The 12782-nt window shown below is 58.1% G+C and overlaps 2 protein-coding genes and 1 long non-coding RNA gene across 13 annotated transcripts in view; 1 reads left to right on the top strand and 2 right to left on the bottom strand.

Annotated features, from left to right (window-relative positions):
• Positions 1–4868, bottom strand: part of LOC100720465 (lamin-B2-like) — a 23836-nt gene extending 18968 nt beyond the window's left edge. The window contains exons 1-2 of one of the 2 annotated variants that reach the window (XR_010040426.1): positions 4579–4868; positions 581–3330 (exon numbers count right to left, since the gene is read on the bottom strand). Coding sequence is in view for 1 of the 2 variants with exons in the window: in XM_063228923.1 (XP_063084993.1) it covers positions 581–793 (213 nt within the window). In the remaining variant the exon portion in view is untranslated. Of the gene's footprint in view, positions 1–580; positions 3331–4578 lie in introns of those variants that run through there. The other variant, XM_063228923.1, reaches the window with a different exon arrangement.
• LOC106029025 (uncharacterized) lies at positions 3748–12112 on the top strand. Its single transcript, XR_010040429.1, has 2 exons — positions 3748–3983; positions 11749–12112. It is a non-coding gene; the product is annotated as an uncharacterized LOC106029025 (long non-coding RNA).
• Nmrk2 (nicotinamide riboside kinase 2) lies at positions 8379–12782 on the bottom strand. 10 transcript variants are annotated; one of them, XM_063228919.1, is made up of 7 exons: positions 12524–12777; positions 10623–10713; positions 10122–10170; positions 9876–10032; positions 9323–9394; positions 9121–9227; positions 8379–8663 (listed from the first exon to the last, which is right to left on the bottom strand). In XM_063228919.1, the coding sequence occupies exons 1-7, from the start codon at positions 12547–12549 to the stop codon at positions 8485–8487; spliced, it is 681 nt and encodes a 226-aa protein (XP_063084989.1). In that variant the 5' UTR covers positions 12550–12777; the 3' UTR covers positions 8379–8484. The 10 variants fall into 10 exon arrangements, with proteins under 10 accessions (XP_063084989.1, XP_063084985.1, XP_063084984.1 ...); XM_063228915.1 differs by having other exon boundaries at positions 9121–9394; positions 10541–10713; positions 12524–12780; XM_063228914.1 differs by having other exon boundaries at positions 9121–9394; positions 12524–12780.

The raw sequence follows: 12782 nt of genomic DNA, 5'->3' as shown, positions 1-12782 counted from the left end.
AGCCCGGTTCCTGGTGGCCCTGTGGGAACAGGGTGTGGCAGGGGTGAGTGTCACGGTCTCATGTGCAGTGATTCCCAAAACTCTGTGTCCCCTGGGCCACCAGGCCCAGAGGTGGGCTAGAGAGGTGACCAGGTCACAGGCTGCCTACAGCCCCGCCGCTCTGTGCCTCAGTGGAGCGGAGAAGGGCGGTGTTGAGTGCAAAGTTCCAGAAAGCCTCACCTAGGCCAAGGTGGCAGATCTGCCCTTCCGAGTGGGCGTGGAACATTCTAGGGTGCAGAGCCCCGATCAGAGGGGGTCAGAAATGCTGGCCAGGCCCTGGCCGAGGACTCGGGGCCACAGACTTGTGGCTCATGCGTCAGAGGCTGGACCTGGTCAGTGGGTGCGGGGGGTCCTGTGTGGGGTGACCAGGAGTGTTGGGAGCCACCACATTGCCGAGCCGCCGCATATAGCGATCATGCGGCCTGTGGTAAAGAGTAAAGCCTGAGTTAGATTACCCCTCCCATCGAGCACGTTAGTTTCCTGCTTACTGCGTAAACAACCCGCTCAATAATATGTTAGCCAATCAGCTTGCCTTGCTTACTTTAACATGATTGGACACTGTATCCGTATATATACTGGTGCCACCCCTGGGGGGAAGTAGAAGCCCGGAAGGAGCCGCGGGGAGCGGACCAGAGGAGGCTTCGGCTGGGAGCGATCCCAGGGCAGGCTGTACGGAGAGAAAATAAAAGAAAAGGTTGTCCACTGCCAGACTTTGTCGTGTGTCCTTCCTGCCGGCCGGGAGCGACATCGACATTTGGTGGCCCGCACGGGGAACAACTGATCACCCCCGAGACGTGGTAGTGGACAACGTTCCTTGATACAGCACTGCGAGACAGGTGAGTAGGGGATAAACCTGGGCCCTGGGTGGCGCGCACCTACAGGGTTTTTAGACTCCCCTCAGGCTCACGCGTAAGTGGCGGATTTTTGGGCCTCACGCGGTGAGTAACATATTAAATATGGGTAACGTACCGAGTAACGACACCCAGCCCTTGGTACAGGTCCTCCGGAAGCTCTTAAAGTCCAGAGACCTCAAGGTGGGACGCAAAACGCTGGAGAGCTTTTTTGAGGAGATTGATAGTTTCGCTCCCTGGTTCTTGCCCACAGGGCACTTAAACCTGCCCTCGTGGGAGAAGTTGGGCAGGGATCTTTCTCTAGCGGAAAGGGAGGGCGGGGCTTCAGTCTTCGCTCGGCCACTGTGGGAAATGATATATGCATGCTTGAAGAGCGAGGGTGGTTGCAGGGAAGGTTCTCAAGAGCTCATTAAAGTGCGTAGGGCATTCGAACAGGCCCAGTCAGGGAGCTCCCGGGAGGGGTCCGTCAAAGGAGACAAAGATATAAAGGAGGAAGACGGGGCTCAGGCCTCGGAGTCGTCTGACTCCGAGAACGAGGAAGGCTTAGACAACGATGAGACCAAGGAGCCTAGATGCCAAGAGGATAGGCCGCCCGATAAGGAGTCGCAGGGTTCTTTCCCAGCGTTGAGCCGCGAATTGCGCTCCGCTCAACTTGGTCTGCGGAGGAGTAGAGAGCTCCTGAGCACCCCCTGGCGCGAGAGGGAGGCGAAGCCTTCCACCCCACCTTGGGGGCTGTTCCCGGAAGCGATCCCTCGCCACGAGGCGGCCGCCTGGGAGCTCCCTCCCCTTTCGCCAGAACAGGAAGTGATGCACGGGCCCCCATTTTCCGCCCAATCACGGCCGCCGTCTTATGCTCCGCCGCCGGCGGGTCGGTATTTTTACAGGCGGCTTTGGCAGGGGGGACGTTTGTCTCATGAGGTACATCCACCACCTGGGATAGATAGTGGCCCCTACGGGATATTTCCTGTACAAGTAGCTATGGGCCAGGGACGTAATGCATGGGAGCCTTTTGAGATAAAGCAGATTAGAGAACTTAAAAATGCAGTTACAACCTTTGGGCCGACTGCGCCTTACACCATTGCCATGCTGGAGAACCTGTCTTCTGGGCCCCTCACCCCCGCGGACTGGATTCAGCTGGCAAAGGCGTGTCTGCCCTCGGGTAGTTACCTGGATTGGCGAGCCTGGTACACAGAGTTCTCTGCCGAGCAGGCTGAGAAAAACGCCGGTCGAGGAAATGGGGGCTGGGGATTTAGCTTAGCGGCATAAGCGCCTGCCTTGTAAGCAGGCAATCGCCAGTTCGATCCCTGGTACCAATAAAAAAAAAATAAAAAAAAAAAAAGATAAAAATAAAAAATAAAAAATAAAAAACAAAAAGGGGGAGTAAGCCAAGGCCTGCCTCCAAAGGCGCGGTTATCTATGGCATGACAATGGATGGGCCCGGATCCGGTAATCAGCTGGAACCGAGGCGCGGTTTGTGTTTTTCTGCAGCAATCGGGACGAGAACCACTGTGGGTACCGGAGAGACTGACACGGGCGACAAAGCCCTCGACTGAAGATCAGACCTGCCCTACCGGAGATCCATCACAGACCAACCAACAAGATGAATAGAAATAGCGGTAGCCCGAAATGGACAAGAAGATCCTCAGGCATATGCATGGCTCGCTCGCCTAGCCTACGACCGAGTCTAGGGGCGGTGAGCTTCCCACACTCCTCCTCTAAAAAATTATGATATAGCAGGGTAGATGAGTCAATGACGGGTAAGAGCATGCCTCCCCAGCATGACTCAACCTAAGACAGGCCCTACCCCATACCGCACGAAAGCCGCTGAATTACTAGGTTCCGCCCAAACCAAATGTCGCCCCGGGGGGATCATGCGGAGCGACATGAGTGTATGCCTGTGTGCATCCAGGTTCTGTCCGGTTCCTTCCTGGCCCTGGAAAAAGGACGAGGGCCTCGGGGCCTCGGCAGACTCGGGGACGGCCGACCCGGGCCGACGCCGAGAGCCCTTGGTGGGCCTCCTATCAGGGCATAGGCCTCTACACTCAATTCAGGACGGGCTGCGATGCGTAGACTTATTTAAAATAAAAAAGGGGGAGATGTTGGGAGCCACCACATTGCCGAGCCGCCGCATATAGCGATCATGCGGCCTGTGGTAAAGAGCAAAGCCTGAGTTAGATTACCCCTCCCATCGAGCACGTTAGTTTCCTGCTTACCGCGTAAACAACCCGCTCAATAATATGTTAGCCAATCAGCTTGCCTTGCTTACTTTAACATGATTGGACACTGTATCCGTATATATACTGGTGCCACCCCTGGGGGGAAGTAGAAGCCCAGAAGGAGCCGCGGAGAGCGGACCGGTAGAGGCTTCGGAGCGAAGCACGGAAGGAGCCGCGGGGAGCGGACCAGAGGAGGCTTCGGCTGGGAGCGATCCCAGGGCAGGCTGTACGGAGAGAAAATAAAAGAAAAGGTTGTCCACTGCCAGACTTTGTCGTGTGTCCTTCCTGCCGGCCGGGAGCGACATCGACACAGGAGGGCAGAGCCCAGGACACCTGACGATGGATGCACTCGAGGGACCCTGGTTTACGTCACTCAAACTCACCACAGGCCGTTGGGGCCACCCACGACACGAAGAGGTGTCGGGATCTCCCTAGTTACTGGCTTTTGGGGGCTTCTACGTAGCAGCCGGCAGGTCACTCCGGTCAGCTGACAGGCGGCCACCTGCCTCTGGGGGACTAGGCAGGGGCTCCTCACTGCACACGTGACCCCGCTGGCCTCTGCTCCTGGCGCTCGTCCTGGGGCTGTGGACGTGTGTCACCACCCCCAGCGTGTCACCTGCTTCTTGTGGGACAGAGGTGACGTACTCTGCCATCAGCCCCAGCCAGGTGGCCGGAGCAGGTGCAGGCGGCCAGCTGGGCCTCGCCAAGCCCACGGCGGCCGCGTTCCTGACCGTACATGGGCAGCCGCTATTAATAACTCGAATGCATTAGCGCCCGGGCACTGGGTGACACCTCTATAAAGCCAGGCCCGCCGGCCCCGGGTGGCTCCTTCAGCCCCTGAGACCTTTAACCCCCCTGTTGTGAGACAAAAAGACAAGTAAGTACCCAAACATCTGCCCTCCGCGGCCCGCGCCGGCCACCGTGGCCACACGGCAGACAGTGTGGAGAAACAGAACCCCGGAGCCACCAGGTGTCCCGGGCACGGCCTCCAGGACAGCCCAGGACTGGCCCAGACTGGGACCGATGGTGGGCAGAGGACGAGCAGGAGGCTGAGGCAGGACAGTCTGAGGACTGGGCCTTCCCTGTTCTAGGAGATGGAGCCGGGGACCCCCGGGTCCAGGCCAGGGGACCCCAAGAATGCATGTGTCTTGCCGTGGGAGGGGGAATGATCAGGGTCGAGGTGGGGTTCCTCCCATCCTGCACCCCCAGCCCAGCCCCATTTTATATTTGGAGGGTCTTTGCTTTGCTTCCTTTGGGTCCTGGGGACCGAAGCCCGGCCCACCCTCGCTGCCTCGGTGCCCTTGTTTCCCGCAGGGGCTCCCCAAGGCGCCCAGGGAGGTTTGCATTTGAGATCCTCCTGCCTCAGCCTCCCACCATGTCCGGCTTGAAGGGGTTTTTGTGGGAGTCCCATTGGGTGCTAACGGATCCCGAGGCGCCCTTTCTAGGAGTCACCAAGTCCCCTGTCCCCCTACCTCACAGCGGGGACAGCCCCTGACTTCTCTGATGGTTGATTTTGCCCGAGTCTTCTCACAGCGTCTCGGGAGCTGGGGGAGCTGAGGCTGCTTCTCAGAATCCCTCCACACCCCAGAGTCAGAGTGCACCGGGGAGATTTGGGGGGGCTCCCGGGCTGTGGCAGAGAGCACGGGGGCATCTGAAGCTGTCACCTTCTCAGCCTGCTCCTCCCCCTGGCCCTGGCTGTCCTCCAGCTGGCCCCAGCGACCCCCCCTTAGCGACCCGAATGGGGCGGCCTTTGGAGGTGACCGTGTTGGCCCCCGTGGGGCTCTGGGTGGGGGTGGCAGTGGCTGAGTAACTGCTGGTTAAGGGAGCAGCTGAGTGCTACTTGATGTGGGTGACAGGTGTGGCCTCTGCTGACCAGGCGGGTGGGTGTCAGTGCCTCTCCTCTCCATGGCTCTTAGAGCTTGGGGGGAAGGCTGGATTCTGCCCGGGTGACCATCTAGGGGCCCCGTGACCCTGTGGAGGAGCTGGGAGGACAGGGGATGTTTGTCCTGCAGAGGAGGTCACCGGGCCATCCATCTGTCCTTCCCGGGAGGCACTCGGGTGGGGTGAGATGTCCCAGCAGGAGGTGGGGTACAGATCAGCTTCCTGATTGGTGAAGCCACTGGGTTACCACTGGGGAATTGCATTCCCCCCAGGGGTCTTCTCTGCCTCCAGGAATCCGGGACAGTGTCCTAGGAGCCCCCGGCCCGGCCTCTGCTCCTAGGTGCCCGCCCCCATCTCCCAGGGGAGCACAGGAGGTCACCTCCGAGCTTCCCAGCTGGGCAGGTGGCCTTTGTCCTCCTAGGCTGGGTTTCCTGTCACCACGGGGCCCTGCAGGGACGGAGGAGGGGGCCTCCAGGCAGGGGGACTTGCAACACGGCCAGGCCTGGCCCCACCGAGGTCTAGGGGTCCAGGGTGCCTTACCCCACAAAAGCGTCCACCACCAGGGCACAGCGTGTCCTGTGCTGGGTCCCTCAGGCGCAGGGACGGGGTTGGAGCCCGTCTGCTGTCCTCAGCTGGGCCCACTGGGGCCGGGCATTCTCTGGGTGTCCTGGCAGGGGCTGAGCGACAGCCCCATCTCTGCCAGCTCCACACCAGAGCTCCTGGGGTGACCACAAGTGTCCCCAGACATTGTCCTCCCCCCAGGGCAGAGCCGGGTGGGAACATTCTCACCTGAGCCTGGGCTTGGCACTGAAAGTCTCCGGAACAGAGATGCCAGGTGTCCCAGTAAGATTTGCCCTGAGACCAGGCATTTTTAGGCTCAGGAGACCTTTAGATTATTATTACTATATTAATTTTTTTGAGACAGGTCTCACTATGTATCCCAAGCTAGCTTTGAACTGACAGCGATCCTCCTGCCTCAGCCTCCGAAATGTTAGCTTACAGGCCTCATATCTAGAAGGCCGCCCTATGGCTAATGTTCTTTTTAACAAATTTTTTAGGGGGGGTTTGAGGCAGGTTCTCACTGTGTAGCCCGGGCTGGCCTTGAACTTCTTGCAGTGACCCTCCTGCCTCAGCCTCCTGAGTGCTGGGATGACATACTTAAATTAAAACGGACCATTCTGACCGTGTCTAAGCATCCAGCTTGGTGGCATCGAGCACACCCCACGACTGTGTGCAGGTCCCACCGTCCACCTCCAGGACTGCCCGTCCCCTCCCCTGCCCGGCACCCCTGTCCCTCCCTCGGCCGCTCTGATGACTCTGGGGTGTGAGCCCCGGTGCGGGCCGTGTCTGGCCGAGGCAGGGTCAGGGCTTCCTTTCTGCTCTTTTCTGCCGCTGTGGATCGGACCCGAGGGCAGGCGAATGCTGCACTGTGGCCCTGACCCTTCCATTTTTTTTTTATTTTGAGGCAGGATCTTGCTAAACGGCCCAGCGTGCTCCAACCCAAGACCCTCCTGCTTCAGCTTCCCAGGAAGGCTGGGATTGCAGCTGTGTGTCAATCATTCCTTTTTTTTTTTTTTTTTTTTTAAACAATAAAGCCCAGGATGCCTGAGAGGCCAAGCCATGCCACGGCTCCCCGAGAGCCACCTCTCCCTTGTCCCTGTCCCAACCCGGACTATTCTGATCACAGTGACAGCACATTCTCGTGACACTCTACGTGCCTGCCGGAAAGGCCACAGCTTGGCAAGGCCTCCGGGCCCTCTGCCCTCCCGGCTCCCACCTGTCCCCCAGGCCCAGATGGAAAATAGTTCCCGCTTTGCAGAGCAGCGGGCGGCAGCCAATCACGCGGCAGAGCTGCAAGTGGGCGTGGCCATGTGCCAATAAAACTTTATTTATAGACCCGGAAGCTCACATTCCATCTTATTTGCTTGTGCGGAAAATTTTAATTCTTCTCGGTTTTTTTTCTTCTTCCCCCAGCCATTTGGAATTGTAAAGCCAGTGGTCGGGATGGGAGGACACCTCGGTTGTACCCTGATTTCCAACCCCCAGCACCGCAAAAGAATAAATAGCTAAAGAGTAAAAAACATAGAAGGCGGGAGGCTGAGGCAGGAGGATCGTTGCGAGTTCGAGACCAGCCTGGGCTACACAGCGAGACCCTGTCTCAAAAAGACAAAAAAAAAAAAAAAAAAAAAAAGTGGAAACAGCTCTTGGCTTTTGGGTACACAAACACACACAGGCTGCAGTTAGCTAACCTGCATGGAACCCCCTTATCTGTGGTTAACATACCAGGGTTTCAGCTCCCCGGAGTCAGCCACAGCCTAAAGTAATTAAATGGAAAATCCTTCCACAAAATGATTCCTAAGGTCTAACTTCATTATAGCACAGCACTGAATTCCTCCATCCTATCATTGGGCTTCCCCTCCGGACTGATCCATCACACACCCTGCTCCATCCCCAGCCCAGTTACTTTTTGTTTTGAGACAGGGGCTCGCTAAGCTGCTAAGTTGCCCAGGCTGGGTCTGAACCTTCTCGGCCTCTGGAGTAGCTTGGGGGACAGGCCTGTGTGGCCACACCGGGTTCCCTTCCTTTGGGTCTGTTCCTAGGAGCGATGCTGCTCACCTGCATGATTTCCTGAGTCCGCAGCTAAGTCCAAACCCACCTGGCCTCTCGGGGATCCCCCTGCCCTGCCCTTCTGGACTGAAGGGGGCAGGGGCAGTGATTCTGTAGGTGGCCAGGGGGTGTCACCCTCTGATCAAGGGGTGCCCTACCCAGCTACCCCAATCCTGGATCCACCAGATCTTTCAGTTCACTTTGGGCAAAAAGAACAGCTGGGTGCGGCAGGACACGCCTGTCATCTCAGTATTGTGGGAGGCTGAGGCAGGAGGATCTCAAGTTCGAACCCAGTGTGGGTAATTTAGTGACACTCCACCTCAAAAAATAATAAGAGCTCAGGGTGTAACTCAGGGCAAAGGCCGGGGTTCCATTCTCACTACTAGGGGGGAAAAAATGGAATCTCAGAGACCCGGGTTCAAATTCCAGCTCCAGCAAACTAACCTGAGCCCCAGTTTCCCACTGTGGGAATGGGCAGAAATAATCCTATCATATGAGATCAGCCTTAGTCACGGAGGACAATGACATGGCGGGAGGGGGCAGGATTTGACCAAGGAAGGGACAAAATCAGGCCTGGCTCTGAGGCCCTGGCTGCGGGTTGAAGCCTTGCAGGAAATTTGCCATTTGGGGAAACTGAGGCCCCAGAGAATCCCACGAAGGGTTCCAAACAGGCTGAGGTCAGAAGTGACCAGGCCGCTCGGTGCCACCCAGAGGCCACCAGGGACCCAGAAAGGAGACAGGAGGGGCCTCTCAGCCCCCGAGCAGAAACGCCAGATACCGAGGATTTATCAAAACAAGACCGAGTTTATTTCTTAAGACGCACCAAGGTCACTAAGGCATGTGGGATCCCAGTGCCCTTGAAGGCACACGTGCTGTCTGCCCAGACGTCCCTAAGGGGACGAAGCCACCCCGTGGCTGGCCGCTCGCTGACGAGTGGGCATCCCAGGGCTGGAGCCCCGCTGGGTCCCCTCGGCCTGGCCGGGCAGGCGGGCGGCCAGCAGCAGCTGGTGGATGTCACCCAGCACCTGCAGGAAGAGCTCCTCGCGGGGCCGCGTGCCGTCCAGCTGCACTGCAGTCAGAGAGGCCACGGTCAGCTGCCCGCACAGGACAGCGTCGGGGACCAGCAAGGGAGACTTCGGGGACCATCAGGCATGGTGGAACGCCTGTCGCCCAGCACTCGGGAAGCCGAGGCAGGAGGATTGCCATGAGTTTGAGGCCAGCCTGGGCTGCAAAGATGGTCTCAAAAAATTAACCAAATAAAATGAGACTGCTGGGGAGACCAAAAGGGACTCCAGATGGCCTCCCACGGACCTGGGGAGAAATCGTAACTCCCAACATGCAAGAGCTCACGTTCCCCAAAATGGGAGAAGCAATCCTAAGAACAGGGTTCAAGGTAGGAACCTTCTCTAGAGAGACAGTTCCTGAGAGACAGGAGGGGACTGGAGGTGGGCTGTCACAGAGCCCGCTTTCCTGGGAGTTTTGTGGGGCACCACGTGGGCCCGTCTGTCCCCAGTGCGGGACCTTACCCACGTCCACGCCGGCTGCCTCCATCTCCTGCTTATACTTCTGGTACATGGGCCACACGTGGCCATCAAAGAGCTCAGGGGTACTGGAGATTGGGTAGCTGTGGGTGCTGCGGAGGGAAGCGGGACGGGGAGCCCGGGGCGGGGCTCCCACCAGTCACAGCGGGGGGGGGGGACCCTGGGGGCTGGCCCGGCTGCCACCCACCTCCTCCGACACTTGCACTCCTCGTAGGGGACGGTCAGAAAGTAGCGGCGGCTGTACAGGTCCAGCAGGGGCCTGGCGGGGAGGGCGGCTCGGTCGGCTCCGGGCCTTTCCGGGAGCTTGAGCCAGCTCCTCTGAGGCTCAAGGCAGGCACCCCTGAGAGCTGTCATCTTTCTCCCCTATTTCTCCCCTATTTTTTTTTTTTTTTTTTTGGAAGTGCAGAGAACCGAACCCAGGGTCTTTGCACTGAGCTCCAGCCCAACCCTTTTTAGTTTTTAATTCTGAGACAGGGTCTCGCCAAGTCATGAATTTGCTCAGGGTGGGCTGGAACTGGGGACCCTCCTGCCTCAGCCTCCCAGAGTGCTGGGACCACAGGCAAGCACCCCAACACCCGGCTTGGTTCCCCCAAGGCAGACAGGCCCAGAGAGGGACTCTGTGTCACCACGGGTCACACAGCAAATCCAAAGGTCCCTGGTCCTCCCGTCGCTCCCCCACCCCGGCCCTGCATCAACCCAGCCATGGCCAGGTGGCCGGGAGGGGCGGGTCCAGCCCTCACCTGTAACTGTATAGCAGGAAGCCATCTAGAAGCAGGACGTGGGTGTCCGGGGCGTCGGGCTGCAGGCAGACTCCGTGTGCGCGGGCAAACTTCTGGGGGCTGTGGAGCCAGTCCTGCACGGTGCCCAGCATGGCCTCCATGTCCAGGGACTCCAGCGCTGGGGCGGGCAGGGATGGCAGGTGTTGGAGGCTGATGGGGGCCCGGGGACTACAGGACAGCCGGCACCGGGGTGGCTGTGGTCCTTACCGTCCCACTGTTTGAAGCCATCCTCCCCCACGGCTATTTGGTCTTGGGGCTGAAACAGAGGAGCCCGAGCCCGGGTTTCAGTGTTCCCCATGATGCCCCCAGCTCACCCTCTAACAGGGTGTCCAAGAGGGGGTCCGGGCATGTCCTGCACCTGCTACCCCCTGCTCCCAGGTCCCGGGTGGCCTTGAGGCAGCCTGAGATCCAGGCAGGATGGCACATGCCTGTTACGCCAGCACTTGGCAGGCTGAGGCAGGTGGGTCTCAAGATCAAGCCTCGCCTGGGTAACTGAGTGGCTCAGTGAGCCCCTGTGTCCAAATAAAGACTAAAATAAGGTTTGGGGTGCAGCATGGAATGAAGGTTCTGGGTTCTAGTCCTGGTTCTGGAAAAGAAACTTATTCAAAGCAGGCAGATAAACCCACTTTGCAGAGGGTGCAGCCGCCCTGGGCCCAGTTGCCACCCTGTGGCCTCTCCAGCCCTGCTGTCCTGGGCCAGGGCAGCCACCTTGAAGAAGTCATCCTGATGGATCACACAGCAGTTGGGCAGGGCCTTGCAGAGGCTGTTGGCCAGGGTGGTCTTCCCGCCATTGGTCACCCTGCAGAGACAGCAGGCATGGACTGTGGGGTACTGGGAGGAGGGCTACGGGGGGTGGATACGAGCCCAGAGCCCAGGGCTGGAGGAGATATTTGCCACAGAGCATCTAGGGGTCCCCTCAAACCCTGAACGATGAAATCAGCCTCAGAAATGAGGTCCGACCTCACTGGGAGCCAAAAGACACCAGGAAAACGGAACCGAGCAAACCAAACCCAAATGGATATGGTAGATCCCAGCACTCTGGGAGGCCGAGGCAGGAGGATCGCCTTTGGCTGGAGGCCAGCCGTGCTGCATGGTGAGACTTGCGTTTAAAAAAAAATAAAAGAAAAACCAAGCAATTTAGCAAATCCCCTCCCCCCACTGATTCTGGTTGTCACAGAGTTTTATCTGCTTAGGCAGAAGGGCTTTCTAGGGACCCGGTCCCACGGTCTATGTGTCTGTCCCTGGGTCCTACAAGACTGGCCCAAGGTCCTGTAGGAACTGTCTGACCTTGATCTCTAGATTTCTTTTTCCCCCTTGTTTTTTTTTTTTTTTTTTTTTTTTTTTTTTTTTTTTTTGGTCTTTTTCCTTTTTATCGGTACCGGGGATTGAACTCATGACTGCCTGCTTGCAAGGCAGGCGCTTATGCCGCTGAGCTAAACCTCCAGCCCCTCTTTTTCCCCCTTGTTATGGATTAAGAACTTGTGGCCAACTTAACGCCAGCTGGCTTACATCAGCATGGCCTTGGGTGAAGATGCCCCCCCTGAGGAGGGCTGCCAGCATAAATAGGTGGAGAAGGGAGGTGCTGAGGCGTTAGGCATTACTGCATTGAGGTATTGTGGGTTCCTCTACGAGTTGCTGTCTGAGCTGCTGGTTCTCCTGGAGAAGCTCTGGTCCTCACATGGAGCATTGCTTCCTGGCTCTGGAGGGGAAGGCTGTGCTGCCTGGTCTCCAGGATGAACTTGTCGCGCTGCTTCCTGGCACATTCCTGACTGTGCTTGTCCTCGGAGGAGCTTGGGGCCTCCATGTCGCTGAGGACAGCTGTGGTGCCTTTCAGGACAGCCCTGATCTGTGTTGTGAGTGTGACTTCTCGGCTCCAGCGTAGATCCCTCATCCCACCAGCACAGCTCCTTCATCCTGCTGGCTTAGACTTTCTGGCTTCCACCCCTGACCCTTGGGTCTTTCCGACACGGATCCGTAAAAGAAACTGGCGTGAGTCCTTCATGTGGGCTCTGGACCTCCAGTTGGACTCGTGGAGGCATTGTCACGAGCTCTGGGTTTTCATCTGGATTCATGTGGGACATTGCTGTGGGGTTTAGGCTCTTAACTAAATAATCTATGTCTTTGGTGTTGTGGATAGATTTCCTGCATTTTCCTGTGTTAACTCCCGATGACCATCATAAAATAATATTATAACTCCACGTCTTGATCCTAATTGTTCTCTGTGTACAACCCCTGACCACAACACCCCTTTTCCTTTCCTTTTCCCTTTCTGGTGGCCCTGGGAACTGAGCCCAGGGCCTTTGCACGGAGCTACACTTCCAGCCCGCCTGTATTTTATTTTGGGACCGCTCTAGGTTGCACGGCTACGCTCCAATTTGCGACCCTCCTGCCTCAGCCTCCTGAGTGCTGGGATGATAGGCACAGGGCCACCCCACCTGGCTCTCATGTTTGTTCAAATCAAGGGAGGATGATTTGAAGCACCGGGTCCTGCAGTCAGCAGCCTCCTATCCCTTAGGGGACAGAGTGGACTCTGACCTCAGGCGCTGGGCGCCTGTGGGTTCCCGTGGGGCGCCCCAGGCCTCCCCACTCGCCCTGGCCGGCGTGCTCACCCTCCGATGCCCACGATGATCTTCATGTCCGCGGGGGGCGTGCTGGGCGGTGGCTGTCACCTGCTGTCAGGCTGTCCCGGCTCCATTGAGAAAACCAGGCACCTTTATAGACACCGGGGCATCCCGGAGGGCAGCTTGGGGGAGGAGGCGTGGGCAGGGCCCGGACCGGGGGAGGGCGCACTGGTCCCAGCAGCTGGAAATAGTGCCTTTTGCCTAAATTAGGCCCTGGCCGCGGGGTGGGGCGCATCCTCCCCCTCCC

The sequence above is a fragment of the Cavia porcellus genome, unplaced genomic scaffold (assembly GCF_034190915.1).
Source record: "Cavia porcellus strain 051 isolate PalLab524CR breed Dunkin Hartley unplaced genomic scaffold, mCavPor4.1 scaffold_17, whole genome shotgun sequence".
NCBI lineage: Eukaryota > Metazoa > Chordata > Mammalia > Rodentia > Caviidae > Cavia > Cavia porcellus.
Note: the sequence above shows the minus strand (reverse complement) of the source record. Positions and strands in the feature narration are given on the sequence as shown.

Coding starts and splice junctions, on each gene's coding strand:
- Nmrk2 (XM_063228913.1), bottom strand. CDS start 12,549: ATGAAGATCATCGTGGGCATCGGAGG. Junction 9,395..9,875: donor TTCCTGCTATACAGTTACAG/GTGAGGGCTGGA, acceptor CCTCCCCGCCAG/GCCCCTGCTGGACCTGTACA. Junction 8,664..9,120: donor GGCAGCCGGCGTGGACGTGG/GTAAGGTCCCGC, acceptor CTCTGACTGCAG/TGCAGCTGGACGGCACGCGG.